Raw genomic sequence first — 26,928 nt, 5'->3', positions numbered from 1 at the left:
AATAACTATAAAACTACGATATACTAAATAAGAATTGCAAATGGAAAGATTATCGTAAAAATTAGAATTTAATGTTAAATATAAATATTTGATTCTTTTTTTCAGCTAAATAAAAAGATAAGCTTGGGTTTTTTTTTGGACTTGAAGATTGGGCTTAAATTTAGATTCAAAGCTAACTGGGCTTAAAATTTACGCAGACTACAATATATAATGGGCTGTATACTGGGCTTCCTTCACCATCGGACTCTTCCTTCTTTCTCTGTTCCTTTTTTTTTTTGGGTTCGAGTCAAGCTTCCTTTTAGGGTTTTTTTTTTTCCTCTGTTCGGGTTCGCGCCAATGTCTCACATTCGATTCTAGTTTCCCGCGAATGTACGGCAACCCACACGAAAACCGCCCAGCACCACCACCCTCCGACCGATCCTGCCGTTGCATTCCAAAACCCTAGGGGAAATTTTTGCCATCATAGCAGCTGTGAGACGAAGTTGCTACCTGCTCATCATCGTCTTCCAATTATATGTGGTTCACTGATACTTTACTACTTAATTTCTAATTGGATTGCATCTTCGATTTCATCTGTTCTTAAAACCCTAGCTTTGAATCAACAATGCGTCAGTGGGTTTGAGTCGCTGGAACTCCTCCCAAACCTCACGGGTAAGAACACAAATCTGTCTGTATTGTTTTTGACATTCCCCCCGCTCTCTCTGTTGATGCATTGTTTCCTTAGTAACAATTGTTGTCTTAGTGGACCAAAGGTGATGGTGGCTTTGCGAATAAGGTGTTCCCATTAACGCCGCTGTCTATAAGACTGGTACGGTGGTGTGACTGGTGTCACGCGTTTTATCTTTTTGTTTTCAACAAAAAAAATTGTGATTTTATTGCTGTAACAATAAAATAAAATAACATAAAATAAATTGTTTTTGCTTTGTTCATAGAATCATAGGCCAAGCTATACTCAATAGTGACAAAAGAAAACTGCGAGGCCTGGGGAATAGTGGTAATGGAAGTTACAGTTATAGGTTGTTGGTATTTTGTTTACTTGGGATATGATATCCTCCTCAACTAATGTTAGGGTACTTGATGTACCAGTGGTCACTTGAAGAGGATTTAAATCGCTGGGAAGCAGTTATTAGGCTGCAGGTAAAATATGTGTTGGTGATTTTAGACAGTATATGGACCATACATCTGGCAAGGAGTAAGATCTTATGTAGCCATTAACCCATTCAATAGATTTGCTAAGTTGAACATTTGGGTTTTGGGTAATGTAACTTGTAAATGAATTGCAATTTGGAACCTCTTGCAGTTTTCTGCTTAAAACAATCAGCCATTGGTGCTTGCGAAGATTAGTTCTAGTATATTTAGTTGGATAGATAAATTCAACATTTGTTAATACAAGGCTTTGTTTCTGACTTTCTGGTGAGTTCTGGTCGTAATCTAGCATGCGGGTGGTTCTTACGTATATTATTTCTTCATCATTCTTACAAGGGTTTTTGGGTAGGACATTTTAATCCCCAACTAAATTTTGTCGACAATTAGGTCCTCCGATGTTTTGTTTTTCAGGTAAATTTTATCAACCTTATGTGGTCAGTTAAGTCAGTGATGTGGTTGTTAGTGATAAGTAGATTTTCCTACATGTTAATTTTCTGCAAATCATTATTCCAAAATCACAAGTTCACAACTGCATACAGAATTATCTACACATTCTATGGTCAGCATCCATACCCACACTTGTAATATTTAGAATACACAAAAAAAAAAGAAGGAAAAGTTTTTTTTTTGTGGGGGGGGGGGGGGGGGGGTGGTTGGAGGGTGTTTTAAATTACACACACCAAATGAAACTTACTTTTTGATGAATGCACTCTATTAGTTTCAAGCTCAACCTTCATAAAGTGCAGCCACCAAAAACTAATTGAAGTGAAAACAATCCAATACAGTACCCCTTATATCTAGGTTAAAAATAAGTAAAATTAATGAGAATCGCACCCCCATAATATTAGTCAAACAAATTGCCAAGTGCGTTTCTCTTTGCACATGTAACAAGTTGCAACTCCTTTTGATGATCTTGCCTTTGAGGAATATTGTCTTGGTCAGATGGAACTATTGACTCAGTCCCTACAATCACTCCTTGCTTTTTCAAGTGTTCCAATTTATCTTGTAAGAGATAAATCAATCCTATGATAGAGACTTGAGCTGTGAAAAGGATAGTCCAAAACCTTGTGCTTTTCAATGTTCTCTTATGGAAAGCTTCTAAACCTGTGAATATGTTGATGATCCCCACAAGAGAAACTATTGTTCCAAGTATCCAGTGCACAAAGTACCAATAACTCCTCTCTTTCTTTCCTCTGCAAAACCCAGTTACAAATTTTGGACCTATGAGATTAGAACAAACTGCACCTAGAAATGTATAAAAATGAGTGCTTCTACAAGGCATTTTTTTCTTTTTTAAAATTTTCTAATTTGGATTAGTGAGTTGCTTTATGAAATGAAATACAAATATATTTGATGAATTGAACACCTTTGAGGTCTAAAAAATCCAATGAAGGCTTGCATCAAAATTGCAGCATAAAGTGCTAGACCTAATCTTTGATGGTTGTTGTCAAATGAGTTCTCAAACTTTTTCAATGATATGGCAGCTCCAACTGTGGCAAGAAGCACTGAAAGCATCTGTTAGAAGCAATGTTAGACTCTGCACAATGTGGTTACAAAGGTAAATAAAATAAAAATTAAAAAGGGGGTCATATACTCATATCAGAATACATAATGCTGTATTTGAAACAAAGATTAGGGTGGGAAGAGACACAGAGACTAGTGTCATTCTTTTTGAAATGCACACTTATATTCTAGTCTTCCTATGCTTTTGTATTTTGTATCCATAGACACTAACCAACATAACCTACGAAGCAAAAAACTCAAAGCTCATTTTTAAATATATACTAGCTTTTAATTGAATCAAAGTTGTGGTCTACAAGAAAATAAATCAAATATAAAAAGGTTTGAGTTTGGACACTCCACTACTAAAGCTAAAGTAAGTAATGATTATGTTGCAACCAAAAGATCAAGATTTCAATGATTACACCAGTGAACTTTCAAGAAGCATCCTATATACTCCACTAACTAAAAATAATAATAATCTACCACCACTAGTTTAATCTCTAACGACTTAACATAATAATCAATAGTTTAGGGAATTAAAATTAAAATGATTAGTTTTATTTTTTTTTTAGAAGAAAAATTAGAAGACATGTGTGACCTGAAAAACAACATGGAGATAGAAAAGGAATCTACTCCTTCTTGATCCAGGTTCTGCTTTACATGACCCTCTAATGGTAAGAATCCCAAGAGGCATCAAGAACCCCATTGAAGCCCATAGGAGTAATCCATGAAGTGCAATATCAGTTGTTTTCTGATGATTTATCTGCTATAATAACTGAAAGTAGTTAAAATCAAAATTCAAAACTCATAAACCTGGATCTCTTAGCATTTGAATACTGCATATCATGTTTTATCAGTACAAAAAAGAGATAAGGATATGTAGTTTTATATCTGGTGTAGCATAAAGAGTCAGAGGCATTAAGAAAGAATATACAAGATGAAGAAAAAAAATAAAGAAAACTTGAATCTGATTTGTGTACCCTGTAAACTTTGTTCTCTCTTGTGCTTTTGTGACTGCTAAATTTATTTACCTCCTCAAATACTATGGTGCATTCAGTGAATGGAAGATGAATAACATAAAATGAAACAATAACAATAAGAAAGTAAAATGGCTTGAAAGAAATATGCATTCTCCCAAATAGCAACGCAAATCTGTACAAATCACCACTCTGTAACTACCCTTTTCTCTCTATCTCTATTTTTGAGTTTTTGAAGGTAAAGATGGTTGAGGATATGATTGTTCTTGGGGATGTCAAAGAGAGCTTTATAAATGCGTTGAAGGGACTACTACTGCCTCTACTTTTGGTATAATTATAAAGAATAAGCTTAAAAAAGTGATGATACATTATGCAATGTGAATATACTAATTGATGGCCATCATGGTATATTTGCTATAAACTCAACGAGTTAGTATAACATAGGTTGGTTTAATGTAAAGATTAGCTTTTACTAGGAAAAAAGTAAAGTTCTTATGGTTTAGTGGGACATATTTAATTTACTTTACATCAATTTCAAGGGTGGGGTTGGTTGACATTGGGATATACAATGTTATGGAGGTGTTGAAAAATGACAAAAACAAATATGTCAAAATCCTCTAGATGCTTGTGGGGTTTTGGTTTGAGGTGGACAGTTCGTGAGGCTACTTACTAAAGTGGATAAAATTAAGATATAATTAAGTTAGTTTTAATATTATATGAGACTCGTGTATTAATTTGTTTATCACATTAATTCAACTAGAATTCATCAATTAAGTAGGAAATGATGAATAAATTTACCAATATTTTGTATAAAATAAAATAAGTCCACATAATATAACTTATGAGTAATTGCACATGATGTAGTTTAATTATTTGAACTCCATGAATATTGTTCAAAGTTTAGTCTAGGGAATTATCATTTAATTTTCATCAATCTATCTCGGTTTATTCTCTTGCTGAGGAACACAGCTATAGTTTAGAGGAGAGTATCAGGAATCCGAGTTCTACTCTCACAAACCAATGCTCCAAGTACTTATACCATAATGCAATTGATTTCCAATGTACAAATTACTTTAATTTCAACAGCATTTAAGTGAGCAACAAAGTTATATTTATTAGGATTTATTTGTATACTATATCTGATAAACAACAAAGATAGAGAACAGAGACAAACAGAGAGATAGTAGCAGATATATTTATAATTTATTATTTTTAAGATAGAAAACTTTTATATTTTTGTCTCTATTATCCAGGAATGTGCTCATGGGCTCAGTTCCCGCTCTATTCCCATTAAGAGAAGGGTGTAAATACTTATCTCGAATTTTGATAATATTTTTTTCTATCCTTAATATTTATTTTTATGAGATTAATTAGTCTTTTATAAATAATTTCTTTTTAAAATATATTTATATGATACATTAATTATTAATATATTCTTTTTTTAATTTTTATAAATAAAAATAATTTAAAAATTATTAATATTTTTTAATTTTACACCGTAAATTTGACTAATATATTTAAAAAAATAAAAAATATATAAAAAAATGACCTTAACAATTATTCTTAAAAGACAACGATATTCTCGATAAAAAAGAATTTGTCAATTCTAGTTTGCTTTTAATGGATAAATCAACAATTTAATATATCATGTAAGTTTATTTCGTTAATACAGAGAGAAAATATTGATAGAGAGACTAATCAGTCTCAGAAGTAAAAATCAGATATCGAAAAAAAAAAATTTGTTAAAAACTTCGTTGTCTTTTGAAATAATTATCAAAAACTGTTTAGCATTTTTTCTCTTAAAAAAATATCCTATTTTTTCTCTTTTTCCATAATGAATCTCATTTTGATATGGTGGATTTTGGCAGATATTCACAAGTATTAATTGAAAAATACAACATAAAAATTTATTCATATTATTTTAACCTTAAATAATTTTAAATATATAAGATTATTTATATATTATCTATCATTCTTTTATGATAGTATTTAGATTTCATATTAAAAAGTTCAACAATAATTAAAGTTATAATGTTAATTATGTTTTTATGTAAATAAAAAAATATAATAAAAATTTAGCGAATTTTCTTGAGGCAAAAATCTCTTTTCTTTCATTCAAATTTTTTCATGAGAAGAAATCTCTATTTTTGTGAAAATTTGACAAATCTCTATTTTATTTTTGTGAGGAACGATTCCTACATATATTTATTTTAGTAAATTTTTTTACAATTTAATTTTAATATACTGTCAAAATAATATCATTTTACATGTGTATTAAATTACATAATGATACATTAATAAAAATAATTATTTTTTATATTGACTACATGAATGATCATTCAAAAAAACAATTGTAATTATACTATATAAAACATTTTAAAAATTAAACTCTTTCTTTTATCGTCTCTAATATTATCCTAACAACTTTCCAACAGAGTCATAGTGACAGCATATTTGAAGTAATTAATCAAAAAAGGCATATCATTATTTCATAAATTTAAACATCAATTAAGATCAAGTCTATACGGTTAATTAAAAGCTCTAGATAAATAAATTACTCAAGCTTAGACACACACCAAAACATCCACTAAACGAAGTTATCATAATTATTTAGCATGGCCCAATCACATGATAAAACGCCCATGACCAATAAAAACACTATTTTGAACTAAAGCTACCAAAGAGGGCCATTTCATGAGTATTATTTAGGTGATATATCAACATTTTCATGCCACCTTTTGAAATCTGGAACCAAGAAATAGGACGAACAGGAATATAGTGACAGAGACGTTATTTTATTTTGAGGTCAAATTCGCTGCAATTTTTATTTTGTAATATTTTATATTGGTAAATTAAATTATATTTCAATTTATATATATGTATCATTATAAAGTTAACTGTTTTTTTATATAATATTATAACATAACTAATAACGATTTGACATATTGTAAAGTTATAGTGATCCTTAGAGAGCGAACTACATAATTTCAACTAATTGTAAGGAAGAAAATGAACAACATGGATAATCACACGTGTATAATTTATAATATTTTTTTTCGTGTTATAAATGTTTAGTTTTTCTCCAAAGATTGTTATTGTGTAGTATATCTTTAAAATTAAAATTAAATTAAAGAATTTAGAAGTGCTATATAAACCCTTAAAATCTTTTAACGCTCTTAAAACTTCAACAATTATATTGTCTTAACCTCGATCACATGTTATGTTGCTAAAGGAGTGGTTTATTGATTAAAAGTTTGACCCAAATTTGTATTACTTTAGGATAGTGATGCTTATTGAACAAGAGTGAGTCTTTTTTCTGTTTTAATTTGTTGAATAAGTATGGAATATTTTTTTCAAGAGAAGATATTATTAAAATAAGAAGATCAAAATTAAAATCATTTATATTATATAAGTTTTATTATCTTAATTTAAAAGTGATTGGATTTTTTTTATTTTATCAACTTGTTTTCTTTAAAAGATTCCATAAAGATATTTTAAACAAGAGTATTTGTGTTTCAGAGTGCTGTTGCTGTTAGTTTCTTTTTTTCCTTAAAAAAGTGATTGCTTGTAGCAAACTAAATAAAGAGGTAACATATATGGTTCAGTTATGGGAATATATATATAATAGACATCGTTCATATGTTTTATCCATTAATAATTAATTACTAACTGAATCGGACAAGTTGGAATTAAAATGGAAATCATGGCGGTAGCACGATTTCAAAGATTTGCATCAAGTGAGTATCAGGGTATCCTCACTACAATTTATACATGGGTGACTATAGATAAAGATACGATAGAGTTTGGATCCGACCTTAATTTTATCTGTATATAAATTTAATTTTATTTTATTTGTGAGTTAAGAATATTATAATTCTAATTTTTATTTGTTTTCAACTGGATAAGTTATCTAAAAAAATATAATATTATTATATAATTTGATGAGTATATAAATTAAAAATTTAACACAAACACTTCCTTAAACAGATTAATAAATTAATCACTAGACTAACTTAACTTAGTTTGATTATTTTTTATTTTATTTTCAGAAACAATTTTTTCGGTCAAGAATTTTTTTTAGAATAAAGTATCGTTTTTGTCCCCAACATTTAGGGTAAGTCCCAAAGTTGTCCCTAATATTTTAAGGATCCCGCTAGAGAGACAATGGACTCTTTTTTTTAGAATAAAGTATCGTTTTTATCCCCAATATTTAGGGTAAGTCCCAAAGTTGTCCTAATATTTCAAGGATCCCGCTAGAGAGACAATGGACTCTTTTTTTTAGAATAAAGTATCGTTTTTGTCCCCAACATTTAGGGTAAGTCCCAAAGTTGTCCCTAATATTTCAAGGATCCCGCTAGAGAGACAATAGACTATTTGTACAATGTGTACAATGGCCTATTGAGTTACAAAATGAACATCCTTCGTACTATCTAGAATAACCATATACTATCTAGAATAACCATAACACTAATGATTATATCTCTAATATTCCATAAACCTCCATTGTACACATTGTATAAATATTCCATTGGCTCCTCATACTTTTCCATATTTTAATCGTTCTATTTAATTCCTTAACATTTTAAGATTGTCTCAATATTGTACTGCCGTTAGGGATTCGTTAACAGAATTGACGCAGGACAAAATTGAAACAATTTTAAAATGTTAGGGACTTACATAGGGCGAAAACGTTGGAGATAAAAATGATACATAGAAATAAATTTTAATTTTATCCTTTAATAATATCAATTTTTTACTGTACATAATATTCAATTATTTTTTAATCAGATATAAGTAAATTACACTTAATCACATTACTTTTATTCTAAATAATTTTTTTTTTATAATTTTATACTTAATTCTGTTAACGGATCCCTAACGACAGGGCAACATTAAGTCAATCTTGAAATGTTAGGGACTTATCCCAAACGTTGAAGACAAAAACGATACTTTACTGTTTTTTTTTTTTCTTTTTTTTTTAAATCCTTTTGTAGTTCACGTTTTTGGTTTTCGCGTTGTAATTTGCATTTTTGGGTAGTTTTGCTTAAAGATCTTTTTGGGCTTTATAGGTCCAGAGGTAGATATATGGGCCTAAGGCCCAAGTCCATCAACAACAACATAACGCAGTCCAATCTAAAATCTTAAAACCCTAATGGCATTGAACCATATATATTGGCAAACAATTTTTCAGCTACTCAGGAACTCTCTCAAGCCTCGACTCCAAAACCTAGCAGCAGCAGCAGCAGCAGCTTCAAATCCTTCGGCCATCAGCTATGGTATCTCTATTCCGAATGCTAACCTTTCTGTTAGATTTCGATTCACTCAATTCTCTTGGTTCCAGCTCTATTCTCGTTATGAATGTTCATGCTTATCTTTTCCTTCCTAATGTGCTTTCACTTTGGTAATGTCTTGTCGTATTGTATGATTTGTGATATAGCTAAGGGGTTTGATTGTAGCGTATTAGGGTTTTACATGGTGATTCGGTTACGAATTGATTTGCCGTGGATGTCAAAGCTTCTTTTTTCCTGGTTTTTTCTTTAAGATCTGACTGTTTGTGTGGGATTATGTTTGCATCTTTATGATATTTTAGATAAAACAATTAGTAGGAGCTGAAAACAAGATTAGAGGAAATGTTAAAACGTTATAATATATACATTCATTGTTTAGAACTTAATCTTAGTATCGTTGTAATTGGTTGTGTTTTATGCTTTTGTGTTTATGGATAATTGGAAATGTGAGGGCATTCAATTCTGAGAGTGTATGGTTTACTTGTTACAGTCTAGGAGAAAGGTTAGAGAGCCCAAGGAAGAAACTGTCACTCTTGGCCCTGCTGTTAGAGAGGGTGAACATGTTTTTGGTGTGGCTCGCATCTTTGCATCATTTAATGACACCTTTATTGTAAGTATACCGCATTCAGATTTTCCTTAGTATTTTAGTTGAATTAGCTAAATTTGTGTTTTAATTGGATCGATGGTATCATTGCAGCATGTGACTGATTTGTCTGGAAGGGAAACCCTTGTCCGCATCACCGGTGAATACCTTTCTCGTTACCTGAGATTGTTTTAAGTGGATACTTTTATTCTGAAACCATTTTATAAAACTGCCTTTTCCTTTTGTAAACAGATAATGTGATATATTAAATCTCATTTTTTATTTAACTGTTCTAACTTTCAACTAATACTACCCGAGATAAAAGAAAGTCTGTATCCTATTAAATGCTTAAGAAATCATATAGTCTATGCTTCTCGGCGGATATAGTGGTGCAGCTACTTATTTATTTTTCTTGTAATCAGGTGGAATGAAGGTTAAAGCTGACAGAGATGAGTCATCCCCATATGCTGCTATGCTTGCAGCACAAGATGTTGCTGCTAGATGCAAGGTCGTTAAATAACTAATACTTATTTATGTTTTTGGTGTTGCTTTCTTCACCTACTCTTTTAGGACTTTTTTTATCGTGTGTTATATTGCCTATATCAATGGTTATCTGTTGTATATTTGTTATTATGATTTTGATTGATTTCTCCAATTCATGTTCATTATCTGCTACGTCAATGTTAAACTCATGATTATATATTTTTGGTTGGTGTTCAAAGTTTACTGACTTTACTCTATTTGGAAGCAGGAGCTGGGAATAACTGCCCTTCATATCAAGCTCCGAGCCACTGGTGGAAACAAGACAAAAACACCTGGCCCTGGTGCTCAGTCTGCCCTCCGTGCCCTGGCTCGGTCTGGAATGAAAATTGGCCGTATAGGTATTATTTTAAAAGTTCATCTTAATTTTGATTTTTGCCTTCTCATTTATGCAACCGATATGCTCCATATGTATTGGCATGTGGCATCATTCATTTTCTTTTTTTTGAAAAAAAAAATCATAATGTTGAGTCTCTTACTAACATGCTAGTTCCCTATTTGGTTTTAGAATTCTAGCTAATTTCTTATGGCATTTGAAACTTATTCATATTTCTATTTTATTTTTATTTTCAGAGGATGTGACCCCGATTCCCTCAGATAGCACTCGCAGAAAGAGTGGTAGAAGGGGTAGAAGGCTTTAAGCTCGCTTTGGCTTGCAGGAGCCTCTTTTTTGTCATTTTATTTTGTTCGTATTGGAAAACAGTATTGTGGCATCTTAAAATTTAGATGAAGTTGAATTTCAATTTTCTCATATTGTACTTTTTGGCATGTCATGTCCGACTGTTTTAATTGAGTTAATTTAGAATTATCGTGTCTTCCCCTGCGCCTACTTTCTAGTGATTCCCTTTTTATATGCCTATTAGATGAAGTAAATTAGTAAAATACGTAATAGATCAAACTTTTGTCAAACTGTTAATTTCCTTGCCTTTATTTTTTCTGATTTTCATAAATTTTGATAAATTTTGTTAATAGTTTTTGTCAATTAAAATTTGTTTAGAAATCACGCTTTGATGATGTATGAAGATGAATGCTGTAAATAACAATCTATTTTTAATATCATTTTATATATCAAATTTTTAATAATACTTATTTTAATTCCATAATTGAATAAATATTAATTATTTAAATGTAAATTAAGAAGATATTTAGTTGTGATAGAAAATTTGAACCAGGTATAAGATTTGTGTTCAAATCAAGGTTTAGAGGTGTGGAGTTTAGAAACCCAATTTAGGCAGGTGCGGTCTGCTTACTTTATAGTTCAACTTCGATCTACATTCTACAGATAACATGAGACGAGGAAATAAAATGGGTGAAATGACATTTTTTTCTACTAATGTTTAATTGCAAGTTTTAGCGTTAATTTGTACATAACTACGTAAATTGACAAGTGTGTGAATCCCTGACTTATACCAACATCTTAATTGACATGAACTCTCAAGTCCCTTCATACTTTTGTACCAAAAAAAGGTCCCTTGATATTCGAATAAACTATATAAATAGATTATGAGAAAAAGGATTGCAAATAATAATAATAAAAAAGAGTATGATACGGCTAGAAATTGTGTTATATAAAATTGAGTGCAATACCCAAAAATGGGTTTATTTGTGTTTTTCGAAAATATCGCAGGCAAATTCGGAATTAGCAAATTGCTGGGCAAATTGTAATTTTATTTTCAAAAGGCAATTTACGGGACGAATTACAATTTATTTTAAATTTTAGAAAAAGTATTTTGTCCAGAGCAAACTGTATTTTTATTTAAAAAAGGTAAAAGAAAATGAAGACTTGGAAATGAAATATATATATATATATATATATATATATATATATATATATATATTAAAAAGAAGAGTACTGCTAGAGAGCCAATGATCTAAGTGTACTAGGATAATAAACATCTCAGGTCATGAACCCACTAATCCCAAAAATTTAAACTAATTTTGAGGTTCACCAAGGATCGAATTTTTGACCTTTCGGATCTAAAATTCTAATACCATATTATGATACTCGCTAAACTTCCATTGTGCACTTAACTCAATAAAATAAAGAAGAGTCCTGTTAGTAAGTCAACGGAATATTTGTACAGAATTATGCTAGAGAACTAATAAAATATCGTACAATGTGTATAATAGACTGCTTATTTGGTTTAATATGAGTTAAAATAAAAATTATCTACGTTTATTCTAATTTTAAAAGTATTTTTCATTATTATTGTATACATTGTACACCAATTACATTGACTCCCCCTACTTTTTCTAATATAAATTGCAAAATGGAAAAATTATTCTAAAGGACTGTTAGAAAGATTTAATTATTAAAAAGGACCGTTAATACTAAAATTATTAAGAATGACTAAATCTTTTTATAATATTTAAAAAAATGAATCAAATTTTTTTTATAATATTTACAAAAACGAATCAAATCTTTTTATAAAAAGATAAATATATATCTTTAATTATTTTGTATTTATTTTTTATAATCTTTATGTTGATAAATTTTATTTCTCTTAAAATTTTAATAATTTTTATTAACTATTTATTTATTTTTTTATTTTTATGATCCTAACGAGAAAAAAGACAAAAAATCATAAAAGTAATAAATAAATAAATTAAATAAATAATAAAAATTACCAAAATTTTAGAAGATATAAAATTTTTTAATATAAAATTATAAAAAATAAATAAATAATAATTAAGAATTAATATTTTAATAATTAAATATCTCTAACAATTTTTTAGAGTAATTATTTTTAAATTAATTAACTAATTAATCCCAAATAAATATTCATAAATATCTATATAACATTGTAAATTAAATAGTATATATTAAAAATTATACAAAATAAATAAAAAAAATTAAAAATATATATTTTTTTATAAAAAAAATTAATTTTTTTTAAATATTATAAAAAAATTTAATACTTCTCAATAATTTTGATATTAAATATTTTTTTTAATAATTAAGTCTTCGCGGTCCTTTAAAATAATTTTTTCTTGCAAAATTACCGACATGCAAACTAATTAGGCGCAAATAATAATTTTCATGCGTGGAATTAATTTTTAAACATATTATATTAAAAAACATATAAGGATTTGAATATGATCAAAATATCAAATACATGATTAAGTTGAAGCTTTTTTTTTTCTATTTATTGTAGCCCTAACTTGTGAATTTTCATTCTCAGTTCACTTCCTCTTCGTCGGCGGCGAGGGCTTCGTCTTCATCCACCGCCCGCCACCACATCAGCACTCACCTACGTCCAATTCCCACGCTCCGCCGCGATTCTTCCTGCTGCTGTACGTTCTGCCCCTTTTAAATCTATTAAATGCGTTCCTTGTTTTCCTTGCTTTATTTCTGTGTGTACCACAATCTGAACTTTGTAATTTTTTCTTCATATAGAAATTCAATCCATTATTGTCCATGTTACGGTCCTAAGTGTGTGAAAAAAATTATCTAATTTAGATTTAAAATACGTAAGCTTCGATTCTGGTGAATTATGTCCTAGCTTGAATAGAATCCAAGACCTTTGTTGTGTTGCAAGATTTTGTTTGATTTGAAGATTCATTGACACTAAATCTTTGTATCAATTGTTAATATCTTAATTCTTTGTTCTGTTGCTACTACTTATATTAGGGCAAAAGGGGCATCAACAAGCACAAGAAAGAGGAAAATGTTCTTCCATATAGTTTTGGAGCGGAACATGCAGCTGCATCCCCGTTACTTTGGTCGTAACCTCCGCGACAATCTTGTTTCCAAGCTCATGAAAGATGTTGAAGGCACTTGCAGTGGTCGGCATGGCTTTGTGGTGGCTGTTACTGGGATTGAAAACATAGGCAAGGGTTTGATTCGGGATGGGACAGGATTTGTCACATTCCCTGTTAAGTACCAATGTGTTGTTTTTAGGCCATTTAAAGGGGAGATCTTAGAAGCAGTTGTTACCATGGTCAACAAGGTTTGAAGCTGTTTGTTTCTTTGATTCAAATGCGGCTAAGCAAACCAGTGATTTATAGAATTTTGTTTACTAACTTGAGTTCTGTTTGTGCAGATGGGATTCTTTGCCGAAGCTGGACCCGTGCAGATTTTTGTTTCAAATCATGTATGCTTTTCTTTTATTTGCATATTTTACCCAAAGATTGTTATTGTATGTCTTTGTTTTGAATGCTATTATCTTTATCCTTCATTATGCATCAATGGAATAACACTCTGAAGTTTTGTGGCTATATTACTCTAAATATTAATTTTGGTGAGGTAAGGGTTTTGGGTTGAAATAAATTCTTTGTTATGATAATGCCAGTTAAATTTCAATACTGAAAGGATGTTGTTCTTTGACGCAAAATGAGTCATGCAATCTGAAATTTATGGGTATTAAATTGTTAATCGCCTTCCATGATTAATACAACTCGGTCACTGTGTTTGGAGAACACCACAAAGATCACTGTGTAGACTGGTGATCATTTAGTTATAATCAATTATTCGGATAATGGGAACAATTCTTCATTTCACTTTTTCTCTATCTGAAAATGACTTAATGTGAGAATTTTGGGTTTCAGTCGAACCTGATACTGAGTTATTCCTCTAATTGTCTGACAATTGAGGAAATGTTAGTTTTGCAAGCTACAAATTGTGAATTTGTGATTTGAGGTTGGACTTCCTCAAATACTTTTTGTTTGCATTCACTCTGCAAGTTCTGAATGAAAGTGAGCTTTCTTTATTTTATGTCGAATGCTTTATTTCATATCTTTTAATACATTTTTTTTTCTGTTATTCTTTTTCCTCCTTGCTCAGTTGATTCCTGATGATATGGAGTTCCAGTCTGGGGATATGCCAAATTATACTACTTCAGATGGTTCTGTACGTATATTCTTATCTTCTTGCAAAGCAAGAGAGGAAATTGTGGGTTATGATTTTGGAATTAATCAATTGATCTTGTGCAGGTAAAAATTCAAAAAGATAGTGAAGTGAGATTGAAGATTATGGGAACTCGGGTGGATGCTACTGAAATTGTATGCACTTACATATTTATTCTTTTACTGCCTTTTAACTTTTGTGGAAATCTCTCATTGACTTTGCATATCTAGAATATTAGTTTATGCATTGTTCCTACCATATGGTTACTTTTTCTGTTTTAGTTTTAGGATGTTTAGTTCTGTGGAGTCCTATGGAGACTTGGAGAGTTTTCTTCTTCTCTTTGGTTTTTCTTTTGTTTTCTGTAGCTTTATGATTTGTTTTAGGAGGGTACCTACCCTGTGTTTTAATTCCTCCATCTTTTCTTCTCTTATAATAATTTTAAAAAATGGGTTATCACCAAGCAAGTAACTTACTACCTACCCTAGCTGAGACTGCACTTTAGTGTTGAGAATCAGTACTGCTTTATGCTGCAATGTGGTAAACTAAATTCAGATCACACTTGTATGAGATGCGTTACACTAGTAGCCTAGAGCAGTTTTAGTAACTCGTGGTTGGTGCCTTGGTGCTGCTGGATCTTCAATATATATATGGTGTAAGGTTCCAATATTTATCTTGAGATAACCCCCTTTTTTTTTTCTTTTACTTTGCAGTTCTGCATTGGTACCATAAAAGATGATTTCTTGGGTGTGATCAATGATCCTGCGACAGCTTAAATGCACCCTTCTGTACCCTTAATCGTATATAGTTTGCATGGCAAGGATGATGCACATGGAATCTTTCAATTATCTTGGTGTAGCATTTGCTGAACGCACTAGTTCTCAATGAATTACTCGACTACTGTATCGAATTTCCTGCTAACTGTTCGGGCTTAGTAAATTACTAATTAAATGTGAGAATGTAGAGCTAAATCTTAAAACGTGACATGAAAACCAACACTTATTATTATAGAAAATGTTAGCGTGTAGAAGTACTGCATTTTATAATTTTTGAATGATTATATTGTTGGCACCTTTTCTTTTTTCAGTTTTTTGTAATTACGGAACTGAATTCTTGGCCAAAAAAAGAAAGTGAATTGATTTATTTTTCTTATCCATTAATTTTTATAATCAAAATGTTAATTTTGGCTTTCTTAGTTCACATTTCGTAGAAAAGTGTATATTTAATCTATTTAGCTAATAAGGATTTATTTTTTTGGCCAAAAAATGATTAACCTACATGAAATTTTTGAAAATGAAAAGTACAAAAATGATCCCCATATAGGCATATATTATGAAAAATATTAAAGTCTCAAGCAAGCTTGAATATGAGTGGATAAGAACATTGGGACAAGATTTGGGCAGAAAGTTCGATTGTACAGAATCCTAGGTGCAATCCCAACATCAAATTCAGAAACAGTATTTTGTTCCATGTCATGTCAATGTCTCAAACAGAGAAGCTTCATTGCCAGTAATGCAGTGACTTCACTAAAATTACCTTCAGCTAATTCTTCATGAATCTTTGCTAGGACCCTTTTGAGAAAAAAAAAAAAAAAAATCTTTTCTATATCCTTGTGGGAACATGTCAACATGATTAATGAGTTTCACCCCCACATTGCGGAAAGATAATGTTGGCAACTGCCGCAGCAGTTGCCATTTGCATGCAACAAAGAATCTGTTTTTGCCCTTTTGGTAATTTTTCTTGCACTCTTGGGAGTGGTCATATGATCACTTGGCTTAAGATTGTGCCTGTATTCAACTGTCACTTGCTCAAATACTTCAACCTCAAACATGTTGAGCTTTATCTTTGGGTTCATGTGATCCCTAACAAATGCAAATGCCAATTGGTCTCTTGGGTTAAATGCCTCCAATTCATTGAATATCAAACAGGAGAAGACGTTGCTCCTAAGTCCATGCTTCCTCAGTATTAGAGCACTGTCTGGTACATCTGTCATACATAAGTTAAAACAATTAGCACCAAAATTATGTACCTAGGATGAAGGATAAGGAAAAAATTTAATTAATAATCCAAATGGTTTAAAAATTTTGCTGCTTAGCCTTAGACTGAGGTATGATCCAAAGCTTTTGGACCACATTGGAGGAGCATGTGCAACATTACTACACTTTTGAATAACCAAGTTCATGTCTTAATGCAAATGTGAGTGAACAATTTCAACTTTGCATAACCAAAGAAGCAGTTCTAGAAATTCCATAGTTTATTTACCTGAGAGAAAAGGAAGCTTCTTGGGGCTCCATGGTTTCAATCCATTTTCACAGTATGTCTCCATTTGCAACTTCAAGGCATTGATATCCCACCATTTTCTCCACCTTGCAGTTGCCATTGCTTCTTCTATTGTATGCACAAAATAAGGGTGTTTCGATATAGCCATGTCTGCATTCTCAGCTACAACAAGGGAATGAATCAACAACAATGGATCAACCATTAGTTGCAGCTTTGCATCTATCCAAATGCTGAATTTTGAGTTTGGGAACAGCCTATGAACTAGATATTTTGGTATAACCCCGTTCATTGCCGGGTTCGAATATAAATCACCGTTTAAAACAACTACAATCCTCCACACACCTATCACATGTTCACTGGAATTTCTTGAAATCAATCCATGATGTTCTAGCACTTTCAGGGTAACATCATCTATGAACATGAAAAAACACACATTTTCTAGTGTTTTGGATCCAAGGCCCCTTGGTTGCCGGATTTTGTCATGGTCATTGAAGATTGCTGAAACTACAACTACGCTTGAACATTTTTCCATAGCTATTCGATCTGCATTCATGGAAAAACGAGTTAAGGTGCAACATGGAAGTTTTTTTTTTTCTTTTTTCTGAAAGGACTATTTCTTTCAGTGTCTTAATTTCAGTGGCAATTTATAACTGATAGAAACTAACCAGAATCTCCAATTGGAAACCTCTTAAAGAATCCACATGGAACTTCCCTGCTATCGTTTCGACGATCGAAATAAGAAAACCTCAAATGTGTGCTGAGATTGCCACCAAAACTATCAGCATTCCCCTGCATATACGCCATAGAACTTGAACTTGAACTTGTACCCGGTGAAGAGTTCATTTGGAAATGCTGAATTTCCTCCAAAACATTTCGGTAATCTAAACACAAAAACCATCACCCATTAAAAACAGATTTTTTTTCAGTGTTGGGATCATAGAATGCTCTGTTTTTGCACTCTGCATTACCTGAAAAGCTAACTGGGGAAGAACATTTAGAACGTGTGGTTGAAACAGCATACTTGTGTTCTCCATAGGAAGAAGGGTAAGAAAAGATTCGATCTTGAATGGGATAATCAAATGGGGTTGATCTTAATATGCATTTGGATTTAGAGGAAATAGCGTAGAGAGCAAGGAAGAGAGAAATGAAGAGATAGAGCAGAGAGAAACAGAGGAGCTTTGAATGGAGGACAATGATGGATTTCGAATTTGTTAATAGCTTCCCCATGATGATGATGATGATGATGAAAAATAAGAGACTTCCATGGATTTTGGTGCCTTGGTTTTGATTTGAATTTCATTGCATTTTTTTTAGAACAAGGTACACAGATGAGTGATCATTGATGATCTTCAAAATTCATAGTCACTCCACACACATCACATTAATGGGGCAGTGGGGTCATAACAAACTTGAATAAGTCAGATCAAGAACATATATGTTGATCATTATGATAAGTATAGCGAATTGATATTTAATTAGTCAATATTAATTAATTTTTTATTGAAACTTATTTTTAGAATTTTCATTTTTTTAAGATTTAGAATTATAATTTAAAATTTAAGATAAAAAAAATAATTTTTAAAATGTTGGTTGATATTAACAAAAAATTGTTACGAAACAAAAATACTTAGCACAATCAATTTTTACGGAAAATTCAAAAAGTTTTGTTGTATAAAAAATACAAACATTGAAATACTCTAAATTTGTTGGATTCTATTCTCTAATAGAATATAGAATTTGTATATAATATTAACTAAAATAGTTTCAAATAATTATATTTTTTTAATAAAATAAAAGAAATAGAATTTTAGAATTATTTTATTTAATAGAATTTTTAAATAAAAATAATTCTATTAAATAAAAATTTTTACTTATAACTATATAAATATCTATTTTAGAATCTATTTATTTTATAAGAAGAAAAAATATTTTGAATAAAATATTTGAATGGAATATTAAATTGGTGATCCAAAAATAATAAATAATTAGTATGTAATTATATAATTTACAAAAACTACACCGTTGAAACTCTCATTTTGATAATTGAAAGCCGTTAAATTATTTGAATGATTTTACTAAATTTTTATCTAATGGCTCTTAAATATCAACTTCACATGAAGTTAACTGCACGTGAGTTTCTACCTTTTATTATTATAATAAAATCTGCCAAATAAAACAGTAAAGGATTATTAATATTTTTTTAAGAAAAGAAAAAATCAACAAAGGAAAATATTGTTTTATATAAGTGTAAATTCAAGGAAAATTATTATCAGTACTTTGAGAAGGCAATCAGAGTACTGACTGATGTGTCGGTAAAACATGGTCTCACCGATAAGAAACTGATTTGGCTATATTTGATTCCCTCTCTAATTTCATTTCTAGTCCTTTTGATGCTAATGTAAGAGGTTTTTTTTTTTTTTTTTTTACTCGTTTCTGTTTACTTCCTTTTTGTAATTGGTTTTTAGTTTCATAGTTAATTAAAAAAGTAGAAATAAGTAAAATATATGAAATAAATATGATACAAAACTCAAATGATAGAGTAGACAGTTAACTTGGATACTTGAGAAAGTTCCAAAATTGTCAAGTGATTTTTAGTTTGGTAAATTGATATGATTTTTGGCTTCATATGACATCATAGTTGTTAGTAAATTCTGACATGTTCTAACACACAAGTTCTAATAGCCGTCGTGCTTGTACTGTGAGGACCAAGATTTGTCATGGACTCATGGTATTGTTCTATGAATTATTCTAAGAGCACTCTAGATTTTGGTTCAATTGTTAACATTTGTATATTTAAATCAAGATGTCAACTTCCTATAATCCATATCCAAATTATTGTAATTATCATAGAACATCAAAAACCAACTTGAATTAGTCAAATGGTTAGCTCATTCGTGTGCTTAAATAAGTGTCGAAATTTGAATCATGTCTTATATATACAGTAATTCATTGGCTAACAACAAATCTTAAATAGAACTTATATCTGTAATAAATTAGTCTTTAATCAACCAGATTGGGGATTACCGTGGAAAAAAATCATGGAACATTGAAAGTCTTGTACTTCTGTTGTAGCCAACTAATTTGTTGTCACACATGGTGGTCCATACTCAACACTTTTCTTCATTTTCCACAGAGATCAAAAGAAGGGTATTCCTACCAACTCATTCCAAAAACAAAAAATGGTGTACAAGAAATACAACACACGATTAAAGTTATGAGTAAAATCATGAAGCATTCTTATTCTAGTCTTGGCAGATAGGTAAAGAAAATATTCAAATCTTCTTTTCTTCTTTTTATTTGTCAGGAATATATCTACATTAATTTCAATGAATAAGCAAGGATTTACCCTCATGGACGACCAGCCAATTAAACCTTATTAACCATATCCTTCATGGTAAATGTGTAACATGTGGGAATCACTCTAACATGTTAAACAAGCATAGCTTTATATATATAAGAAAAAGCTATGTAATAATCTTAGTCTATAAAGAATAATTTCGTCTTCTTTTCAAAGCATAGGGGAAAAAAAAAAAGAAAAATATATACCTAGCTTCATTCTATAGATTTTTATTATTACAATATAAATATAGATTAACAATGACCTCACAAATTCTTCATCAGTAGTCTCATTTGTACAATGGAATCTGCTATGATAAGAATTCATAGTTCTCCATTATTATTGCGCCTGTCCAATAATGGTGCCAAAGGTTCTACATATGCAAGATCAAGCATATTATTTTTCCATAATAATAATAATAACATACTCAATAACCATAACCAAACCTCTCTTTGTGCCTCTGAATTTGCAAGACTCCTCCACCCTGTTTTTACAACAAGATCATCATCGTTTTGCCATCCGAATTGCGTGCCGGAAAGATCATCGAGCGGCTCGCCGGAGCCTCCGAGTAACAGCGGCAACAAGGGAAGAGTGGTGATGAGAGGAATGAGTGGAGTATGTGTTGTTCTGGCTTGCGTTCTTGGATTGTTGAATTTGAAGAGCAATATGAATCCCATGTTCAAAGAAGCATATGCTGCAAACCCTTTTGGAGGAGTTCCAGCGGGAGCAGGAAAGATGGCAGTTGCGGCATTGTTTGAAACAACCATCAAAGCAAAAAGAACAACAAAAAAACCAGCACTGTCTCCTGGACTAGTTGATGTTAAACAGCACAAGGTTAATAACAATTCCATCCTTTTTTTTTTACTTTACATACATTTATCAACATGAACTAATCTCATATCCCAGTTAAATAGCAGTATGAATTCAGCACTATGAAACATTGCTAAGTTACAGTGTTCCGATGTTAGTATGTCGGATACGTTTTAGATGACACGTAGTGGATGAAATACGGACAATTTGCTTAGTTGTTGTGTCTCTGTGTCAGACACATTTTAAACATAGTCATTTTTTGTGCTGAAATATGGACACTTTGCTTAGTTGTTGTGTCTACGTGTCAGACACATTTTAAACACAGCACTCATTGACACTTGTCTTGTGTCCAATTATATCTTAATAAAAAAATATAAAAAAATTTTGGACAATTTGGACACATTTAAATACTATCACGTGTCAATGTATCCAACCTTATTCTTAATATGTATTTTTGAAATAAATTTAGAAATGATATATATTATTATTTATTAAAATAAAAAATATTTTAAATACTTTGTATAATTAAAATAAGATATTAAAAATAATTAAAAAATTAATTTATGTCTTAATATCAATAAAATATCAAAATATCATTATTATTTTTCTAAAAAATACATCATATTTTATATATACATGTCCCCGTATCTAATAAGATTTTAAAATTTGTGTATTAGCGTGTCTCGTGTTGTATCATGTCCATATCCATATCCGTATCCGTATCAGTGTCCGGTCATCATAACTTTTGTGTTTTACTGTATTTTTATAAAAAATAAAAATTACTTTTTTGAACACGTTTAGACACACTTGAATACAATTATGTGTCATCGTCCAACCTTATTCTTAACCTATATTCTTAATTGAATTTTGAAATAGTATATATTATTATTTATTAAAATAAATAATTATTTTAAATACTTTATACAATTTAAAAAATAAAATATCTAATGATAATAGTTTGTATTTTAATATAAAAAAAATGTCAAAAGATTGTTACAATTTATATTTTATATTATGATGTATTTTTCTGTCTTAAAAAAAAATTAAAAGTAGTGTGTGTGCATATGCCTATATGGTCGTATCATATTCTGTGTTCCTCTTAGCTAGCCACCGTGCTTCATATATTCAGCATGATAAGGAGTGAGGTGAAATATGAAAGTTCATTAGCTTTATTCAATCCAAATTGAATGAGAAGATATCAAAATGTAGTTACAAAATGTCAATCTCTAAATACATTAAATTAATTCATCTCTTTCATTCTTTCTCTTTTCTTTTTTTTTAATAGTTTTTAATAGATATTGACATATTGTCATTCCCATTAAAAAACATTCTTGCGTAATTGTATGGTATATATTAATTTTTATTTATTTTCAATGCAATTGATTGGTTCTGCGATATTTTGCAGTGGTATGCTGTTAGTCAAAGCATAGATGGGAATAAAAATGCAGAGAAAATACTAGAAAAACTTAATATCAAAGGTGATGATCAAGAATTTGATGTGCAAATGGCGACGGTTGAACTTCTCATATTACAGGTACATCAATTAAAAGTTAGTATAAAAGACACTATTTTTTTTTTTAAAAAAATTGTCCTATTCTTTTACTCATGGAGGACTGTTAAGATGACTCGTTCTCTAGAGACAACTCTAATTAACAGGATTAGTGCTGCACATGTATCAGATAATATTCGCGTAGTTGCGGTAATTATCTATATTTAATTCGAATTTTATGGATATTATCTGATCCGCAAAACCATCGGATCGAATATAAATTTTAGTGTGTTGATTTTTGAATTTTATAATATCTTATTTTTAATTTTTTATGTTGTACTTGAACTTAAAATAATTAAACTTAGATTTTGTGTTATTTTTTTTGTTATTTAAAAAAATTATTGATAATATTTTAGAAGTAAATAAGTTTAAAACAGATGAAAAAATGGACTTTTTAGACTTTTTTTTTTGTAGAGACAGGCAAACAGGATCTTAAAACAGTTTTTTTTGAATTATGCAAATATATCCAATATCTGATCCGATCTGACCTGAAAAAATGCAGATATATATAGTATCCGATCCGATCTGATGAGTACAGTGCAGATCAAATAGAATTATAGGTTATATCTGATTCGATCCGATCCGTGTCCAACCCTAAATAGGATCATTTTTAATTAGAAAAAACGTTAGGGAATTATAAAAATTTATTATTTTCAGTAATTATTTAATCATTAACTCAATTCTTTTAGTCTAATTTTTTTAGTCTAATAATTCTAATACTCTTAGATATTAATGATAAAAAATAATAAATCGTCATGATTTTTTAATATTTCTTTTTTAATTAATGTGATAAAAATATTTGTTATCAAAAATATATATATTGTTTTACATATTTTTAATATGTATTTTTTTAAATATATTTTATATGAACGATTAATATGATTTTTTTATGTACATGTAAGTACGCAACGTGATCATTATAATTAATTTTTGTGTTCAACCCTACTTCATTTTGCAGGAGAAGTTTGCAAAAGCAAAAGATATTCTCGAAATAGTAATTAAAAAAGAATTTGGAAGCAATCAGGTTAGTCAAATAGTTTATTTTAAAAAAAAAATTCATGTTTTTATTGAATAACAATATATTAATGTTTTTAAATTATTTATCTAAAAAGTAAAAAATAGAGATTGGTTCAGTAATTAAATTTTGGTAAAGATAGATAGAGATTGATTTAGCCTTTAAAATTTGTTGGAAAAGTATTTTATTAAAAAAAATTAATGAACTGATGATATGAGGTGTTACTTATCATATTTTTTTGTGTATATATCTACGGAAATAAATTTGCCATTAAGTATATTATTTAGTGTCGTCAAACAGGTTAGCCTGGCTCATTTAGGTTCGACTTGTTAAGTTTGTGTGTTAAATAGACTGATTCGTTTAAATTTACTTTATTTGTGGGTTCAAGTTTTTTAGTCCGGATTATTTATGGTCAGTCCAATGGGTTAAACGGGTCAATTTGTTTATCATTTAATTATTTTTAAAAAAATATTTTGATAAAAAATATCACTTTTAGATCAAAAACTTTTAAAAACAATTATTTTTAGTTGATGTGTTGGATGTTCGAGTCGGATTGAAAAAAATATTAGCTAAAAATATTATTTTTTGAAAAAAATGTAAAAAAAATAAATAGGTTACTCGTTTAGCCCGTAGACTAACCTGTTTAATCCATCATTTTTTCGGGTTAATCGAGTTCAACCCGTTTAACTCAAAATTTAAACGGACTTAATTTTAAAAATAAAATTCGCTTATTTAAATGGGTAAACATAATAAATTTAACCCATTTTAACGGCCCAAATATTATTATACTCCCTCATTTTCATTTCATGCCATTCGAAAGCGGTGAAATTTATTCTTAAAAATTTTAACCAATTGGTTTTATTATGGCGCAGATGGTTTTATATGAGATATATGTATGATATATACAATTATAACTACTGTAATTATGTTTTACATTATTAAACATTGATAAAGTGAATCTTATATATTGTTTATTTCAAAATATATGACAATTTTGATATAGCCATAAAAAGTTGTAACTTTGGAAGAAAAAAATTGGTTCAATATATTTGTCATTTATTAATGTCGTATTTTCTCTAGTTTGGATAGTTCTTCAAATTAATTTTCAATAAACTTTTAGATTGATACTTTAATTTTTCAGACTCATCTTTAAGCGTCCTTTATTTAATAAAAAATGCAATTTTTGTTAATTAAATAAATTTTAACTTTCTATTTATTATAGTTTATATCAATAGCTTGAATTTAGAGTTTAGAATTCATAATTTAGGATTTAAAATTTAAAATTTATAATTTAGTGTTTAAAATTTAGCATTCAGAATTCAGAATTTAGAGTTTAAAATTTAAAATTTAAGTTTTAAAATTTAAGGAGCGCTGCATTTCTTACTTTCTCCATATAACGTATTAATTTTTAAACTTTTATTTAGTTAAATAAATTAACCACCATGTCAATTATAGAAAAACAGTTTAAATTAGTCTCATTATTATTTTAAAAGAAATAACCTCAAATTAGTTCTTCCACATAGGTGAACAGTTAGCTTCTAATAGAAAAATCTTGATATAAAAATTGATTTATCTTAAAAAATGTAAAAAAAAAAAAAAAAAAACTAGAGACTAATTTAATAATTTTTTTATTAAAATATCACGCGATTACAAGTTCTTTATAAATTTCCTCGAATATTTTGTTTCTGGATTATTTCCTCAGAGTAACAAATACTGGCTAAGTTTAGTGTTACAAATTAAAAGAACAAAACTCTTAACTCTTAAGTATGACATAAATTATAATGTTGTAATTGAAGGATGGGAAGGGGATTATTGAGAAGCTCAACAACGAGGGACCATTAATTAACAAAAATCATGCAGCTCAATTGATATTGTACAAGGTTAGTGATCCATCTCTTCTGGCCTGAAATTTTATGGATAATAATATAATAATATTAATGTTGATGATGGCACCCAACACATTTTGATCTCTATTGCTATTAGCCTATTACCACACTCATTCAACTATTTGGATTTTGATATTCTTAAAGAGAGATGGTTAAGTATCATAGAATTTATTATTTATCATTTTTTTATTTTTTTATTAACTCAATTTTTTTAGTTTAATAATTCGACAATATATTTTTACCTCACACTTTAAATATTGATAACTAATTAATAGCTAAAAATAATCAATTCCAATAGTTTTCTAGTATTTTTTATTTTTTTATTATGGAAACTTGTTAACATATGTTGTAAAGGCATATTTTAAAAATATTATAAAAAAATGTTTTATTGAAATTTATTGAAAAATATTTTTTTTTACATTTTTCAAAGTATTAAATGTATAAAAAATTTAAAAAAAAAATTTACTATTCTCTTAAAATATGTTTTTATTAAGACACATGATAACTAAATCTTTTATTATATCACAACATAAACTAAAAATGTAAAATAAGATTAGTGTTATAAAAAAAAAGTAGTTTATTCAAATTATTAAAGCTTATATATGACAGATATTTGTATGAAAAGGAAGTTATATATTAATTTTATTCAATTTAAAGAAAATTTATTTGTTAATCTTTATTATTCCATCTCCATTTGCAGGCCATCGTACTAACCATGCTGAATCAAAATGAAGAAGCAGCGAAATGGTGGAAATATTTTGGAGACATACTATCGCTAGACATGAGTTTTAACTAAAATAAATTCTAACAGTATTGTGTATTCTGGAAAAGTTGTACTGTTGTGTCACTCGTATTTTGTCTTCAAACTTCCATTTAAAAATTTGTATGATTCTATTCTCTTTTGGGGTTTAATGGTTATACTTTAATCATAATAATTATATTATCATTAAAATTAGATATATATAATTAAATTGAATACTTTTATTGATGCAATAATATATAATTAGATGTATAAATATGACCATAGCTTAAACGATGCATAATTAAACCATTATTATTTTATCTATTTTATTATCATCATTGTCATCTATATAAGGAGGGAAAATATTACATGTCTAGGCATAATGTTTAAGTACCTACCACTTATATAATTAAGGATAAGTATTGTTTT

The 26,928-nt window shown here is 29.3% G+C and overlaps 5 protein-coding genes across 5 annotated transcripts; 3 read left to right on the top strand and 2 right to left on the bottom strand.

Annotated features, from left to right (window-relative positions):
• Window positions 1-1,792: 1,792 nt before the first annotated feature.
• On the bottom strand, window positions 1,793-3,937 carry LOC130970095 (cytochrome b561 domain-containing protein At4g18260). Its single transcript, XM_057896076.1, has 4 exons — window positions 3,630-3,937; window positions 3,248-3,412; window positions 2,513-2,661; window positions 1,793-2,339 (listed from the first exon to the last, which is right to left on the bottom strand). Exons 1-4 carry the CDS (start codon window positions 3,777-3,779, stop codon window positions 1,991-1,993), a joined length of 813 nt encoding a protein of 270 aa, XP_057752059.1. The 5' UTR covers window positions 3,780-3,937; the 3' UTR covers window positions 1,793-1,990.
• Window positions 3,938-8,782: 4,845 nt separating this feature from the next.
• LOC130969167 (40S ribosomal protein S14) lies at window positions 8,783-10,845 on the top strand. The gene is made up of 6 exons (XM_057894786.1): window positions 8,783-8,902; window positions 9,405-9,524; window positions 9,612-9,657; window positions 9,920-10,005; window positions 10,249-10,378; window positions 10,611-10,845. The coding sequence occupies exons 1-6, from the start codon at window positions 8,900-8,902 to the stop codon at window positions 10,676-10,678; spliced, it is 453 nt and encodes a 150-aa protein (XP_057750769.1). The 5' UTR covers window positions 8,783-8,899; the 3' UTR covers window positions 10,679-10,845.
• A 2,267-nt stretch (window positions 10,846-13,112) lies between these two features.
• Window positions 13,113-16,036, top strand: LOC130966404 (DNA-directed RNA polymerase II subunit RPB7). Its single transcript, XM_057891202.1, has 6 exons — window positions 13,113-13,331; window positions 13,669-13,987; window positions 14,081-14,131; window positions 14,821-14,886; window positions 14,970-15,038; window positions 15,594-16,036. Exons 2-6 carry the CDS (start codon window positions 13,706-13,708, stop codon window positions 15,654-15,656), a joined length of 531 nt encoding a protein of 176 aa, XP_057747185.1. The 5' UTR covers window positions 13,113-13,331; window positions 13,669-13,705; the 3' UTR covers window positions 15,657-16,036.
• Window positions 16,037-16,522: 486 nt separating this feature from the next.
• LOC130967270 (alkaline ceramidase TOD1-like) lies at window positions 16,523-18,387 on the bottom strand. Its single transcript, XM_057892088.1, has 4 exons — window positions 18,129-18,387; window positions 17,826-18,041; window positions 17,143-17,703; window positions 16,523-16,866 (listed from the first exon to the last, which is right to left on the bottom strand). Exons 1-4 carry the CDS (start codon window positions 18,385-18,387, stop codon window positions 16,523-16,525), a joined length of 1,380 nt encoding a protein of 459 aa, XP_057748071.1.
• Window positions 18,388-20,797: 2,410 nt separating this feature from the next.
• Window positions 20,798-26,553, top strand: LOC130967269 (uncharacterized). The gene is made up of 5 exons (XM_057892087.1): window positions 20,798-21,331; window positions 22,713-22,841; window positions 23,815-23,880; window positions 25,668-25,751; window positions 26,458-26,553. Exons 1-5 carry the CDS (start codon window positions 20,798-20,800, stop codon window positions 26,551-26,553), a joined length of 909 nt encoding a protein of 302 aa, XP_057748070.1.
• Window positions 26,554-26,928: the final 375 nt, after the last annotated feature.

This window comes from Arachis stenosperma, chromosome 3 (assembly GCF_014773155.1).
Source record: "Arachis stenosperma cultivar V10309 chromosome 3, arast.V10309.gnm1.PFL2, whole genome shotgun sequence".
Lineage (NCBI taxonomy): Eukaryota > Viridiplantae > Streptophyta > Magnoliopsida > Fabales > Fabaceae > Arachis > Arachis stenosperma.
The sequence above is the reverse complement of the archived record's forward strand: the minus strand, read 5'-3'. Positions and strand labels throughout refer to the sequence as shown.